Consider the following 15,835-nt stretch of genomic DNA (forward strand, 5'->3'; position numbering starts at 1 on the left):
TTACCTTTGTTTTGGGAATTAAACCCAGTGCTTTGTGCTTGCTGGGCCAGCTCTCTACCTCTGAGCTGTACCCAGCTTTATAACTTGATTTATTTTATTTTGTTTTTTATTGTACAGGGGCTCAAGATTGGGAAGAGTTTTCCTTGAGTGTTTAATGACACTTTGAACTTTGGCTTTGTAATGTGCTGGAATGAGATAAGATCTAAGGCTATTTTTTATTAGCGCATTATAGTTAGACATAATAAGGGGTTCATTTTTATATAATAATAAAATCAGGGAAGGTAATTGGTACCATTTCAGCCCCCAGTATCTCCCCTTTTTATCTCCTCTTCCCTCCCAATGTACCCCTTCCTCCAGTCTGCTGATCTTCCCTCCATTTATTTGTAGCACTTAAAATAGGTGCTTTATAGATATACATGAAGGTGAAGTCCAGTGTGTTGTGTCAATGCATGCACATAACATAGCTTGGTCAATTGCACTCCACTGTTCCTCCCTCTCCCCCGCCTCCCTCCCCTTCAGTTCCCTTTCTCTACTTCTCTGTCCCTCTTCTATTTTTATGGAAATTGTCACTGCCTTCTGCCACCACCATCCCAAATTTTGGTCCAGACACATCAAATTAAAAAATTCTGCACAGCAAAGGAAAGCAATTAAGAGTATGAAGAGAGAACCTACTGAATGGTAGAAGATCTTTGCCACCTATTCCTCAGGGGTTTAATATCTAGAAAACATAAATAAATAAATCACTTCAATCCCATCCTCCCAATTAATGGGACTATGATCATGGAATGAATACATTACACATGGTGAGACAGACATAGACCTTGGGATCCTGGAGGGATGCTTTAGTTTGGATATGGCTTAATTGTGTCCCCAAAGATATTTATTTACTGGAAGGTAGGTCCTCAGTTTTGCAATGTTAAGAGGTGGTGGAGCCTTCAAGAGCTGGGGCCTCCTATGTGGTAGTTACATCATCAGGACACAGCTTGGAAGGGATTAATGCTTCTCTCATGGGGTGAGAGAGTTCTCATGAGAGCAGGTTATTATAAAATAGGGAACCTGATCCCATGGAGGTCTCTATTTTCTTGTCTCATGTGTACTCTTGCATACACTCCCACCACATGTGACCATCTGCTGTGGTGCCCTCATCAGAGCTGAGCAGATACTACCAACATGTCCTTAGGCTTCTTTTCTTTAGGCATAATCCAGCCTCAGATATCTTCTTATAGAAATAGAAAAGGGATGAATATAGGTATGTAATGGAATAGATAGACAGCATGCAACAAAAAATGAGCAAGGTAGTAGGGTGATGGAAATCCTAAGAAGGAATAAAAAAGAAATGCTAGATAGCAAAACATTGTGTGATAGCTAAATTTTTGTGTCAACTTAACTGAGCTTTGAGGTGCCCAGATGTTTGGTTAAACAATACTTTGGCTGTTGGATGAGTTGTCACTTTAGTTAGCAGATGAGTAGAGCAGGTAGCCCTTTCTGTTATGGCTTAAATGGGATGTGTCCCCCAAAAGATAATATAAGAAGGTTCAGAGGAGAAATGATTAGATTTTGAAAGTCTTAACTCAATCAGTGAATAAATCCCCTGATAGGGATTAACTGAACAGTAACTGAAGGGGTAGGGTGTGGCTGGAAGAGGTGGAAATTGGGGGCATGACTTGGGGATATATACTTGTATCTGACAAGTGGAGACCTCTCTCTCTGCTTCCTGATCATGTGAGCTTCTTCCCTCTGCCATACTCTTCCACCATGATGGATCTGGCTGTATATGGACTGAGGCCACTGACACTGTGAGCTCTTAAATAAACTTTTCCTCCTTTACAGTTGTTCTGGTGGGTCCTTTAGTCACAGCAGCAAAAAAAAAAAAAAAAAACTGACTAAAACACCCTCCTTGATGTGACTGCACCTCACCCAACCAACCTGAAAGAGTAAACAAAGAGTTTGGGTCTTCTTAATGAGCAGAAAGATGTCTCCCCAAAATAAGGTGCTATAATCCTAACCCCAATGTGACAGTATTAGGAGGTGGAAAATTTGGAGATGATTAGATCATGAAGGTGGAGCCCTCATGATTGAGATTAGTGCTTATAGAAAGGAAATCCACAGACTAGTACTCTCTTTCTGCCATGTGAGTGTACAACAAAAGATGGTGGTGTGACCCTGGAAGAGGGAACTCACCAGAATGTGAATCTTCTCACCTGACACCTGATCTCAGACATGCAGCCTCCAAAGTGTGAGAAATAAACTTCTGATGTTTATAAACACCCAACCTATGGTACTTTGGTTAGCCCAAACTGACCAAGACACTCTTGCTTGAATAAGAGATAATTACACCTGCCTAACTGCCTTCAAACTGGTGGTTGTGTTTACCCTCCTATCTCTAGACTCAAAGTGAATGGCAGTTCTTCCTGGGTGCCAAGTCTGCTGGCCTTCAGACGGAACCAACACCAGGGATCCTCCTGACTATCAGGCCCTCGGACTTGGACTGAAAGTCAGTGATTGGTTCTCTCACATCTCCTGCTCACTGACGCACCCTGAATCTTGGGTCTTGAGGCCTCCGCAATTGCCTGAGGGTAATCTGTGCTTTCAACCAACCTACGTTCTTCCATGCCTTTCAATGATCATTTGTCCTTAATGGGTGTCTGACTGGTGGCAGAACTGGTTCTGTACTTGGCTCTCTTCTGCTGACCTGAAATGCTTCTCCATGTGTATTGGCTCCATTCTCTGAGCCCTTAGTCCCTACAGAGTCATCATTTCTCTTCCATAAAATCTAGCTTGTGTTTGTTCCTACTTTCGGACCTTCTTCATACCTCTAGAATTTGATGCTCCATAGGCACCTTCTTATTTTGTTTTTCTCTGTCATTTTCACCCAAGACAAAACTGCTTTGCTTAGTACAATTATCTTTAACATGCTAGACTTTCTGTGACATTTATTGAGGGGAGTCATCCCACTAGACAGAAACCAGCCTACACATATTTTAGATACAGAACCTTCTCTCTATCATCAGTCCCCTGTGAGGAACAATGACCTTAAGATTCTTTGGGAGACTCCAGATTGGTCAGGCAATCTTGTGTTGAGAGGGTAATTCAGCCCAAATCCATAGGAATGGGAGTCCCTGAACATGGAATCATTCTAGATCTCACCCTCTGTACATTTTTATCTGGCTGTTAATCTGTGTCCTTTATCATTTCCTTCATAATTTTCTAATAAACAATAAAAAAGATTTTTAGAGGCCATGTTCTTTGATAGGGAATGTCTCAGAGTATGACTTTGAGATACTCAGAGGGCATCCTCTCTTGCAAGTATGGATGCCTAATGAACAATTTTCTCCAAGAGCAGGAAAACATTAACTGTTCTGCCTACACTGAAACCAGTATGTCCTGTAGGAAGATACTTTATAAATGAAACATGTCAAAATTACCTAAGATATTATCTAAACTATTGACACACAGCTGGGACCTATGCAAAGTAAACCCTCAGGGGCATGAGAGGAAAGAAGTGAGAGGAGTTGGCAGGTAGTAACAAGCTCATAAACACCCCAGCAAGAGATCAGCTGACACAGAAGCCGCCTACCTCCTGTCTAACTGGTTTCTAACTGTGCACTGTAAAGATTTTCATGCAGATAAACTCTTTTGACTAACATTGCCATGTTTTCCACAAAATATTCTTAGAGTAGAAATTGATGCAGTAAAGAATACCCACACACTGTAAAATCAGAGATAATTTCTCTTGCTCCCTTAGGGGAACTGGTTGTGTGAGGCTGCTGGGTGGGAGGGGAGGGACCAACAGCTACTTGCAAGAAAACACTGGGAGACTAAATAATGTGCTATTGAATGATCAATGAATAGAAGAAATCAGGGATGAAATTTAAAAACAAACAGAGGTAAATGAGAATCACAGCAAAACTTATCAAAATTTTTGGGAAACTATCAAGGTAGTTCTAAGAGGAAAGATTATTGCACTAAGCACTTTATTTAAAAGAATAGAAAGTCATCAAATAAATAGCCTAACATTATGCCTCAAAACCCCAGGGAAAGAAGAACAAATGAACACTAAAAGCAGTAGAAGACAGGAAATAATTAAAATCAGAGCTGAAATCAATGAAATAGAAAACAAAAACTTTTAAAATTAATAAAACAAAAAGTTGGTTCTTTTAAAAAAAATTGATAAACCCTTATGCAAGATAATGAAGAAAAATAGAAAAATTACAAAATTCATGATGAAAAAGGAACTATCACCATGGACAGTATTGAAATACAGATGAAATTTGAAAATCTATACTCCAATAACATAAAAAATCATGAAGACATCAAAAATTTCTAGAAACATATGACCCACCCAAATTGAAACAGGAGGACATAGAAAATTTAAGCAGAAATCAATAAATATAGTTCACCACATCAATAGACCTAAAGACAAGGACCACATGATTATCTCAGTAGACGGAGAAAAAGCATTTGACAAAATTCAGCATCCACTCATGTTCAAAATACTAGAAAAAATGGGAGTAGAAGAAACATACCTCAACATTGAAAATGATATATATGCTAAACCCTGTTAGGGGTGCCAGGCTAGCTCAGGCACAGGTGAGAGCTGACGGAGTCATAGCCCAGACCCGGGGAGTTGGGTAAAAGCAGGTTTGTGGCGAGCAACCTGCAAACTCATTTATTGCAAGAAAAACCATACATTTTATATACTTTTAACCCAATCACAATGTGCCACGGGGGATCAGACCACCAAGCCCCTATACAGGTTCCCTTGGTAACACTAGGTAAATTTGGGGGCAGTTGTTTACATTCCTAGGTGGTCAGAGCAGAATGCTCCTCTTTGCAAGTTTACACACTTGAAACATTAACTGCTGTGAGCCAAGAACTAGGATTTCTCCCAACATTTCCCTCATTTTTATTAATTTGGACAAGGAATTCCTTCAGGAGGACCTTATTGACCTGAACCCTCGTGAGTCTCTTGTTGAAAATGGACCACAAACATTTAAGAACTGCAAGAATTATAAGGAAGAGTAAACAGGCTAATCCTAACATTGTAGTAGGATTCAGCATATTAAGCAAGCTCTATTTAAAGGTGATAACACAGAAAGTGTTCTAAAGTCCCAAGAAGCAAGTGCACTTTATATCCTTTATAGGTTAAGGTCTCTTTTGTTCTCCAGTTTTTTCCCCTTAAAACCCAAGGTCAACATCATTCTAAATGGAGAAAAATTGAAAGCATTCCCTCTAAAAACTGAAAGAAGACAGAGATGTCCTCTTTCACCACTTCTATTCTACATAGTCCTTGAAACTTTAGCCAGAGCAACTAAAATAACCAAAAATATTAAAGGGATCTGAATAGGTAAAGAACTCACACTATCCCTATTGGCTGATGACATGATTCTATATTTAGAAGACCTAAAAAACTCCACCAGAAAACTTCTTAAACTCACAAATTCAGCAAAGAGCAGGATATAAAATTAACACCCATAAATCAATTGCATTCCTATACACCAGTGACAAATCAGCTGAAATAGAAATCAGGAAAACTATCCCATTAACAATAACTTCAAAAAAATAAAATACTTGGGAATCAATCTAACGAAAGAGGTGAAAGACCTCTACAATGAAAACTAGAGAACACTAAAGAAAGATATTGAAGACCTTAGAAGACGGAAAGATTTCCCATGTTCTTGGATAGGCAGAATTAATATTGTCAAAATGGCCATGCTACCAAAAGTGCTATACAGATTTAATGCAATTACCATTAAGATTCCAATGATGTTTGTGATAGAAATAGGAAAGTCAGTCATTAAGTTTATTTGGAAAAATAAGGGAAAAATAAAACAATCCTTAGAAAAGTAATGCAGGATTGGGCACAGAGGAGTGAAGTGAGGGAAAAGGCAGGGGAGTGGAAAAGATGGTGGAATGAGATTGACATCATTATTCTAGGTACTTGTATGATCACAAAAATGGTATAACTCTACACAATGTACAACCAGAGAAATGAATAGTTGTGCTCCATTCATGTACAATGAATTGAAATGCACTCTGCTGTCATGTATAATTAAGTAGAAAAATAAAAAAAGAAAAGTAACGCAGAAGCATCAAAATACCAGACCTTAAACTATACTTAGAGCTTCAGTAACAAAAATGGCATGTTATTGGCACAAAAATAGACAGGTAGACCAATGATACAGAATAGAAGACTTAGAGATAAACCCACATAAATTCAGTTATCTCATACTAGACAATGGCCCCATAAACATACATTGGAGAAAAGATAATCTCTTTAACAAATGGTGCTGGGAAAACTGTAAATCCATATGTAATAAAACAAAATTAAACCCCTTTCTCTCATCCTGCACAAAAATCAATGCAAAGTGGTTCAAGGACCTAGACATTAGACCAAAAGACCCTGAACCTACTAGAAGAAAAAGTAGATCCAATTTTCTATCATGTCTGCTCAGGATAAGACTTTCTTACTAAGACTCCTCATGCACCAGAAGTAAAATCAAGAATCAATAAATGGGATGGCCTTAAACTAGAAATCTTCACAGCAATGGAAACAATCAAGAACATGAACATGAAGCCTACAGAATTGGAGAATGCCACCTGCACTTCAGATAAAGCATTAAACTCCAGGATATACAAAGAACTCAAAGTACCTAACACCAAAAGACCTCAGATAACTCAATTAATAAATGGGCAAAGGAACTGAACAGGCAATTTACAGAAGAAGAGATATGAATGGTCAAATAATATATGAAAAATGTTCAACATCTCTAGCAATTAGAGAAATATAAATTAAAACTACACTGAGATTACATCTCACACCAGTCAGAATGGCAATTATCAAGACTACAAGTGACAATATATGTTGGTGAGGATGTGGGGAAAAGGTACAATCATACATTGCTGGTGAGGCTGCAAGTTGGTGCAACCATTATGGAAACCAGTATGGAGATTTCTTAGAAAATGAGGAATGGAACCACTATTTGATCCAGTTATCCCACTCCTTGGCATATATCCAAAGGATTTAAAATCAACATACCACAGTGACTCAGTCACATCAATGTATAAAGCAGCTCAATTCACAATAGCCAAGATATGGAACCAAACTTGGTGCCCTTCAACAGAGGAATGAATAAAGACAATGGATTATTACTCAGTCATAAATAAGGATGATTTATGACATTTGCTGGTAAATGAATGGAACTGGAGACTATCATACTAAGTGAAATAAGTCAGTCCTCCAAAACCAAAGGCTGATTATTCTCTCTGATCTGTGAATGCTAACTCATAACAAGGGAGGGTGGGGAGGTAAACTACAGAAGTTCAATGGATTAGACACAGGGGAGTGAAGGGAAGGGAAAGGAATGGGAAAGACAGTAGAATGAATGGGACGTTACTTTCCTATGCTCATGTGTGAACAGATGACCAGTGTAACTCCGCATCATGTACAACCACGAGAATGGGATCATAATGGGAATATATTGTACTACATGTTTGTATAATATGCCAAAATATAACCTACTGTCATGTACATCTAACAACAACAACAAAAAGCATTCATTCTCAATTTCATGAAATAAATTGAGAAAGACTAGTGTTAGTTCTTCCTTAAAGTTCTGGTAGCACTGAGGTGGGAATTCATATAGTCCTGGTCTTTTCTTTGGAAGGCTTTTACATGCTGTTTCAATTTCATTACTTGATATTGGTCTTTTTTTAAGTTTTCTATATCTTCCTTGTTTCACTCAGCAAAGTCATATGTGTCTAGAAATTTGTGTCTTCTAGATTTTCCAGCTTATTGTAATATATATTTTCAAACTGATTTCTAATGATTCTCTGGATTTCAGAAGCATCTGTGCTGATATCTCCTTTTCTCCTTTTTTATCTCTAATTTTGTAGATTTGGGTCTTCTCCTGCTTTTCCTTTTTCTTTCTTTTAAATTTTTTAGTTTGGCTAAGGGTTTCCCAGTCTACCTTTTTGAAGAACCAACACTTTGTTGCATTGATTCTGTTTATTTTTTTAATTCTCAATCTCATTCATTAAGATTCTGATCTTAATTATTTCCTGTCTTCTACCAATTTAGAAATCACTTTCTTCTTCCTTTCCTAAGGCCTTGAGGCATAATATTAAATTATTTATTTGGGATCAGCCTGCTTTTTCACTCTAGACAATCAATGCTATATATTTTTCCATTATAACTGCTTTCATAATGTCCCAGAGATTTTGATATATTGTGTTTTTGTTCTCCTTTGTTTCTAAGAATTTCTTCTCTCATTTCTTCTATAATCTATTCTTCGCTTAAAAGATTGTTGTTCATACTCCATTTGTTTTTGAAGTTTTTATTATTTTTCTTGCTGTTAATTTCTAGTTTCATTTCCATTATGATCTAATAGGATGTATAGAATTATACAATTTTTGTGTTTATCACAATAAATTTTGTGATGTAGAATATGGTATATTTTGGAAAAAGTTTCACGAGTTACTGAGAAGAAAATTAATTTAGTGGTTTTAAGTCATAATATTCCATAGATGTCTATTAGGTCCATTAGTATTAATTAGGTCAGAAATATATTTATTGATTTTATGTTTGGATGATCTATTAGTGATGAGGGTGTATTGAAATCAACCAGAGTTATCATATTGAAGTTTATCCACAATTTAATGTCAAGAAATTTTTTTATGTAATTAGGTACCCTGACATTTGGTGCATTCATAATTATTATAGGTTGGATTGTTATTATTATTTTATGTAATTAGGTACCCTGACATTTGTAATTATGTAATTATGCAATATGTAATTATGTAATTAGGTACCCTGACATTTGGTGCATTCATAATTATTATAGGTTGGATTGTTATTATTATTTTATGTAATTAGGTACCCTGACACTTGTTATTATGTAATTGTGTAATATGTAATTATATAATTAGGTACCCTGACATTTGGTGCATTCATAATTATTATAGGTTGGATAATTATTATTGTTGGATTGTTCTCTTTACCAGGATGTAGGGCCTTCTTTGACTCTTCTGATTAACTTTTGCTTGAAATTGGCTTTTTCAGATATGAAAAAAATAGTTCTCCTGCTTTTTTGAACTACATTTGCATGGAATATTTTTCTCCATCCTTTTACTTTTGGCCTGTGGATGTCCTTGCCTTTGAGATGAGTCTCTTGCAAATAGCAAATAGTAGAATCTTGTTTAAAAAAATCCATTCTGCCAATCTGTCTTTTAATTGGGGAGTTGGGACCATTTACAATCAGCATTTTGTGGATAGGTGTTTGCTGTTTCCTACCACTTTGGTTCATTTACTATATTTTATTCTGTCTTGAACTTCATTTAGTTGATTGCTCTTATACTGATCTTCATCTATTTGAGAGTGATGAGATTTGGAACGCTATTTTTTTTTTACTTGATACTGAAAGTTTGATCCATGCCTCCAATATCAATCTAATAATGAGGACAGGGCTTTGAGAAAAGGAAAAGAGTTTTATTGCTTTGCTAGCAATGGACTCATGTCATAGAGGCTGCCATGCTAATCGCCCTGGGGAACAGAGGGATTTAAAGAGGGGAATACATGGGATGTTTTTCAAGTATCTTTATCAATACATCTAATTAGTATTTAATTGTTGTCCTTCAATGAATTGTTGTTCCAGGTTCCAAATTTGAAGTTTCCTTATTCTTGTGGACAGTGAGCTGAAGGGCAGAAAAACTTGACTTAAGACAGGAAGAATGTTAATCTTGCTTCCCCTGTGGTTGGGGATGCGGGAAAAGGGAAGAAGGAAAATAAAAACATGTCAACTTTAAAATAAACCACCAGTGGTTGAGCAGCAAGGTTTGTATTCAAAGCATGAAGTGGGATCCCTGTTACCTAATTCTTCTATGGAAGTGAGATAGGAATTTGGGGTTATAGAAAAGGAAAGTTATACTGAGTCCAAAAACAGAAACACTGATGAACCTTTAGAACCCAAACAAGCATTCCTCTGAAATTCAGCCTGTGACTTGACCCTGCACCCTTGGCCCATGTCCTTGCCTACAAAAAGGAACATGAGGCAATGTGCAAGCACAGTAGAAAAACTGGCACAAAACTGCATTGCTGCACCCTGGCTGCACCTCTAGTCCATCCCCTAACTACTTTCCCTCTGTAAATATTAACACCCTGTACCAAGAGATTGTTGTCTTTTTGTCTGGGAGTTAGGAGACATTTTTTTTAATATGTATTCCTTGTTTTACCCTCAGTGCTTCTCATTCTCAAGCTGGCCCACATTCTCCCTTAGGTATGTTTTTCTTACTTTACCTCCAAGAATCTCTCTCTTGAGGTAGCCCTCATTCTCTCTTGAATGTGTATCTGCTTTCCTACATGTGAGTGTGGCCAAAATTCTTTCCATAATATATGTCAAGGAATACATTTGTCCTGAGTTGGGGTCGCCCTCTCTGGGAACTTCCCTGGTGACAGGCCATTCAGTTTGGTTTTCCCCCAGAATTTATTTATTGAAGCCTTGAACCCCACCATGAATTCATCAGAAGTGGCATCTTTAAAGAAGTAGTAAATCCATGAAGTCTCAGGTTTTAAATTCTGAGACTATTTCAACAAATCTAGCACAGGAATTAAAATATATCAGAAATCATAGCCTAGAGAATATCTATATTATTATATGAATTAATATTACCATATTGTTACTACATAATGATGTTGTATATTATATAATTACATGTTACATACTATATATAAGTTTCTATAGGGGTTTCACATCTGGAATGCTGGTGAGACAGAATAGAAGAATTAAGGGTAGGTATAAAGGAGACAAAGAGGGAAGGAAAGATGGTAGCTTTAAACCTAAAACTCCAGGAATAATCTTATCTTCACTCCAGACTTATTTCCTCCAAATCCATATTCTTAAGTGTTCCCCCAAAATCAGAGAGTATGGTAAGTTCGGTTAATTAGTGTTTATATATCTTTTTGGCTTGGAGAGTGTATTTAGGAAGTGATTAAAAGAAGCCTAGAAAGAGATATAATATTAAAAATCCATGAGTGGGTACAGATCAAGCATTATTAACAATAACATCCCCCTAAAGATTTTTTATTGGGTCTTTTTAATTATACATGACACTAAAATCCATTTTGATATAATTATACAAGCATGGAATATATCTTGTTCTAATTCAGGTCCCAGTACCTCTCCTTCCTCCTCCCCTCCCTGCTCCCTTCCCTCTGTCCATCTTTCTGCCATTTACCCATAGGTTTTTTTTTTTGTTTTTAATTTCTTGTGAATGTACATGATGGTGAGATTCACTGTGGTACATTCATATATGTACATAGGAAAGTTATGCCCGTTCATTCCCCTATCCTTCCTTTTCAACCTAAAGGTTCTGAGAAGAGCCAGGCCACTGTGACCTGAAAAGCCTCCAGTTTATTAAGCTGACACAACCTCACCTCCCGCACTCACCATTTAGTTTTCTTTAGAAGAAAAAACTTGAGACCTCAAAAGTACATCTTGCTCTCAAGCATGCACCCTCCCTCTGCCTTTGAGGGTGGATCCTGCTCTACTGTTTATTTTCCTGAGTAAACCTCCTCGCTTTCCCAAGTAAATCATTGATTTTGCCTCTTTGACAAGTCCTGAAATGCCTTTCTGTGGCATAAGTCAAGAAGCTACCAGGGATGAGTTGAGGTGCCCTTTTTCCTTCTTGAGTCCTCCTCAGACCCCAACTGATGACAGTGAGACAAAATAGGTTAAGGGTAGATGAGGTTATAAGGTGGGGCTCTGATCCAAAATTATTAGTATCCTGAAAGCTAAAAAAAAAAAAAAAAAGTTCATCACATAGAAATAGAATTGAATATAGGACACAGGCCAAGTAGAGGAAGGGCCGGGGAAAGAGTGAGAGGGTAGATAACAGACCCAAAACACAGTTGGTAATGGGGATTATTTTTAATGTTATGTAGCACAGTAGGGTAACTCTATCCCACAATTCCTTACACACTCCAAAATAACTAAAGGACAAGAGTGTGAAGTTTTCTTGTACAAGGAAAGGATAATTTGAGGAGATAGAAATGCTAATCACTGAACTGTTGAACACTTATATTTGATAATCAGATATTATTGCAATGGGCTTTTTCAAAACCATCCTTGGCTTCTTCTCCCTAATTCCTTAAATATTCCTCCCTACTCTTGCCATTCTAAATTATGAGAAATCCCACCTACATGGTTCCGTGGTAAAAAGCATTTATGTGTAAAGAACACAGAGTGCATCAATTAACTTGCAGGAGAGTAATATCTGTTTGAAAAGCAAATGCATGGCCTGATCACAGGAATTCATTGTTGATTGCAAGCCCTCACTAATGAAGACCCCAGAAACCTGCAGCCTCATTTATACTTTTTCCTTTCTCTTTGTGACCCTGGGCCCCCAGTAAAAACCCTTGAAGACCTAACTTCTTTATCCTTTTCTAGGCTGAATAAATTTAATTCCTTTTACCAACACAACTGTTTGGTACCTAAGGGGCAGGAAGCCTGAACATTTATTTCCAGTATTTTTTGTGCATATATTGAATTATAATATTGGATTTGATCATTATATACTGTATATATTTATTAACATATTACACTATTCCCCATAAATATGTATAAGTATTAGGTACTGATTATAAATTTTAAATATAAAAAGGAGACCATGTTTGCACACAGAAGTTGGGTGTCTGCCAGCCAGGAAGAGAACCCTTGCCAGAAAATGAATCAACTGGCACCTTGATTCTAGACATCTCAGTCTTCTCCAAAATATGTGTCTATCGCTTAAGCCCAGCTGAAGCTGCAATAACAATGAGAAAATTCTACATAGGAATTAACTGAATCCTTGGCCCACGGGCCAGTAGAGACAAGATAAGCATAAATTTTCACATAATGCAAACTTTTGGGGAGTAAGCACATTTTTAGTTTCAGGGACACAATGAATAAAATCCCTATTTCTGTCAAATGACTCTGTTTTGCAATTTGATTTCACTAAAATGTACATAGTAGCCCTCAAATGGGAATGCTGAGGCATATTGTAGACATCTCAATTTCATCCATCTGTTTCCCCAATTTCTCCACTCTGTTAGATTCTGTTTTATTGCAAACTCTTCCACAAATTATTACCTATCTGTTTTTTTCAGAGATGAATTCAGAAAGATTCTCCTGTGCACCAAAATAAATATTTATAGAATTCCTTCTATTCTGTTTCTGATCCTGTGCTTCATGGCGTTCTGGGTTTTCAACGCTAAAATACCTTGGTATAGATACAATTCATACTGTTATTTTGTGGTGGAAGCTCTCAGGTTATCAAGTGCTGTGTTAACAAAGCACCACAAAATGTAGTGGCTGAAGACAGCAACAGTAACTTCATTCTCCCTTCTCACAGCTCTGAGTACTCAGCTGAGCCAGTTGGTTCTCACTTGGGGTCTCTCATGACACTGCAGAGAAATGGTGGCTGAGGCAGGCACCACTGCAGGTCACTCAGTCACTCTCATATCTGGTACCTTGGCGGGATTATGTTGCAGATTAGCCCAGCAAACAACCATCTAATGCACACAGGAACCGTTAACTGGTGTCAGCCCCTAAGATTCCAAAACACGCTGACGTGCTCAGTGACAAGAGATTCCGCCTGGGGAAACCAGTGTTCATTTCTTATGTGTTTTTGAAGTCTGAGTTGCACAGTCCTCTGGGCCTGTGTGTACAGTCACAGTCCTTTTAATACACATCAAGAGTTTTTCTAATGATAAAGAACATGGCCTGATAACACACTCCACGTTTAGTTTATTTTACTTTATTTTATTTTATTTTACTTTATTTTATTTTATTTTGGATGGTTCCAAAGAAACTCTTAATTTTCACGGGCATCAATAAACCCTTCCCACACTAACCAATTGGTCTGGGGTTTTTTATCCTTTTTTATAAGTGTTATAGTATCATTTAAGCGTGAGGTCGAGGGCGAGTTAAAAATGCACCAAACACAGCTGTATCTCACATTAATATTCTCTCTCAGAAGAACAGCCGCCCTCTCCGCCGGTTTTCAAGCCGAAATACCAGCAGTGAACACTAGGTGGCGGCAAGAGATGCTCTGGGAAGGGGAGGCTCAGGGCCCGAGTGCGCAGGCACCTGTTGTAGATCTCACGCCGGCGCCTATTGTAGAGCTGGCGCAGGCGCACGGGGGCGGCGGAGTTCCACTGCCAAAATTCGAAAGCTGTTATGTAAAAAAGTGCGAGTGCTGTCCTGGAGGTGTGACAAGTGTCCACCGTTTCCCTTGGGTGTCGACCTGCGGAGTTCGAAACAAGCTCAGAGAATCGCAGCGCCCCTGGTTTTGCAGCCTGCACAGGTCACTAAAGTGCATTCTCCTGTGGACTGGAGACAGCGTGCACCCCTTAGCCTGACAGATTCCGATCACATACGTATGGTTCGGGGGCCTTCATGTCTGCCTCCGCCCCCAGCTTAGCACTCGAGTCTCCAGGCCGTGGCCCGCGCTTGGAAACACAGCACCTGGAGAACTGCAGCCGCGGGCGCCTCTGGCTGCACCTACGTGTGCGGGGCTCCAGCCAGCTCAGCGGCAGCCTGGCTGTGGCTCCAGGACCTTTCAGAGTGGACGAGGAGTGTGAATATCCTTTGCTGTCTTCTCCAGGGAAGCTCAGATAAGAGATCTTTAGCATTCCTCTCTCTGCAGAATCCAGATGCCACCGTGAGGTTCTCAGCCTCATGTGAGTTTGCAGCCATTGCCTGCAATGTCCACGGTATCAGTGGAAAATCACCCTAATGTTACAAACCAGGGAAGAGCCTTCCTGCCTCCGTCCTCCCTGCCTGTGTTTTCAGCAGCAAAGAAACAGAAGCCCGGTCAGCAATGGAGAAGATGTGCAGGTAGAGTCTAGCTGGGGAGATTGAAAGGTGCCCATATCCTGTCCTATGTCAGCCTTCCAGGAAGACAGAATGAAATGTAATTGTATTTATTCATTTTTTTATATCCCACATTTTTATTGGTGTATTATAGTTGTACATAATGACGTTACATATTCATACATGTTACATATTCATAAATGCACCCAATATATCAATATAACTTGGTGAAATGTAACTTAAATTAAGATTGTTTTCACTTTTACATATTTCTGTGCCTATTAAGTCCATCAAGTGAGAATATTTATTGAATAGTAATGAACTAGAATCACAGAATGAATTTATAAGGAAAAATATGTGAAAGCAAACTGTAGGATCTTTGGAGAAATGTGAGATTCTAGGTGGGGGTGGAAAGCATTCAACCTGCTCCAAGAACATGAGTGCCAGGAAATGAGGCAGTGGGGGAAAAAAAAAGCATACATATAAACTTTTCAAACTCACATTGCTCTCCATGTGTCAGGGGGTTCAGGAGCCAACTGGAAAAGCTCTCATTGGGAACACTGGAACCATTAAGGCAAAAACAAGTTAAGCAATATTGCTGATAACCCTGGTGTGGTTTGAATGTTTGTGGCCCTCCCAGATTGGTGTTGAAACTTAATTACAGTGGAATAGTATTAAGAGGTGGGAACTTAGGAAGAGATTAGGTTGAAATCGTCTTACCTTCCTGGTAGAAATTACTACTCAGATAAAGGGAATAAGGAAGTCTGTGCTCACTTTTCCCCCTTTTACTATTCTATAGTAATTTTTTTGGCCATTTTAAGTGTTTATTATACACAGTTGAACAGGTGGTATCATTCATCATTTCTCTCCCTCTGTCTACATTCTCTCGCTGTTTTAATGTAGTAACACACCAAACACAATGTCCTAATCTTATTTCATGTAAATGCTTCTTAGGAAGGCCACAAAAGCAGATCTTGCTCACAATT

At 38.3% G+C, this 15,835-nt stretch overlaps 1 protein-coding gene across 5 annotated transcripts in view; it reads left to right on the plus strand.

Annotated features, from left to right (window-relative positions):
• LOC306647871 (insulin growth factor-like family member 3) overlaps positions 1-15,835 on the plus strand; it is a 465,794-nt gene that overhangs the window by 336,902 nt on the left and 113,057 nt on the right. The window contains exon 1 of one of the 5 annotated variants that reach the window (XM_079117442.1): positions 14,224-14,873. The exons of the other annotated variants lie outside the window; for them this stretch is intronic. Within the exon in view, the coding sequence (XP_078973568.1) occupies positions 14,741-14,873 (133 nt within the window). The 5' untranslated portion in view covers positions 14,224-14,740. Of the gene's footprint in view, positions 1-14,223; positions 14,874-15,835 lie in introns of those variants that run through there. 5 annotated transcript variants of the gene reach the window in all.

The sequence above is a fragment of the Sciurus vulgaris genome (genome assembly GCF_902686455.1).
Source record: "Sciurus vulgaris genome assembly, chromosome: 17".
NCBI lineage: Eukaryota > Metazoa > Chordata > Mammalia > Rodentia > Sciuridae > Sciurus > Sciurus vulgaris.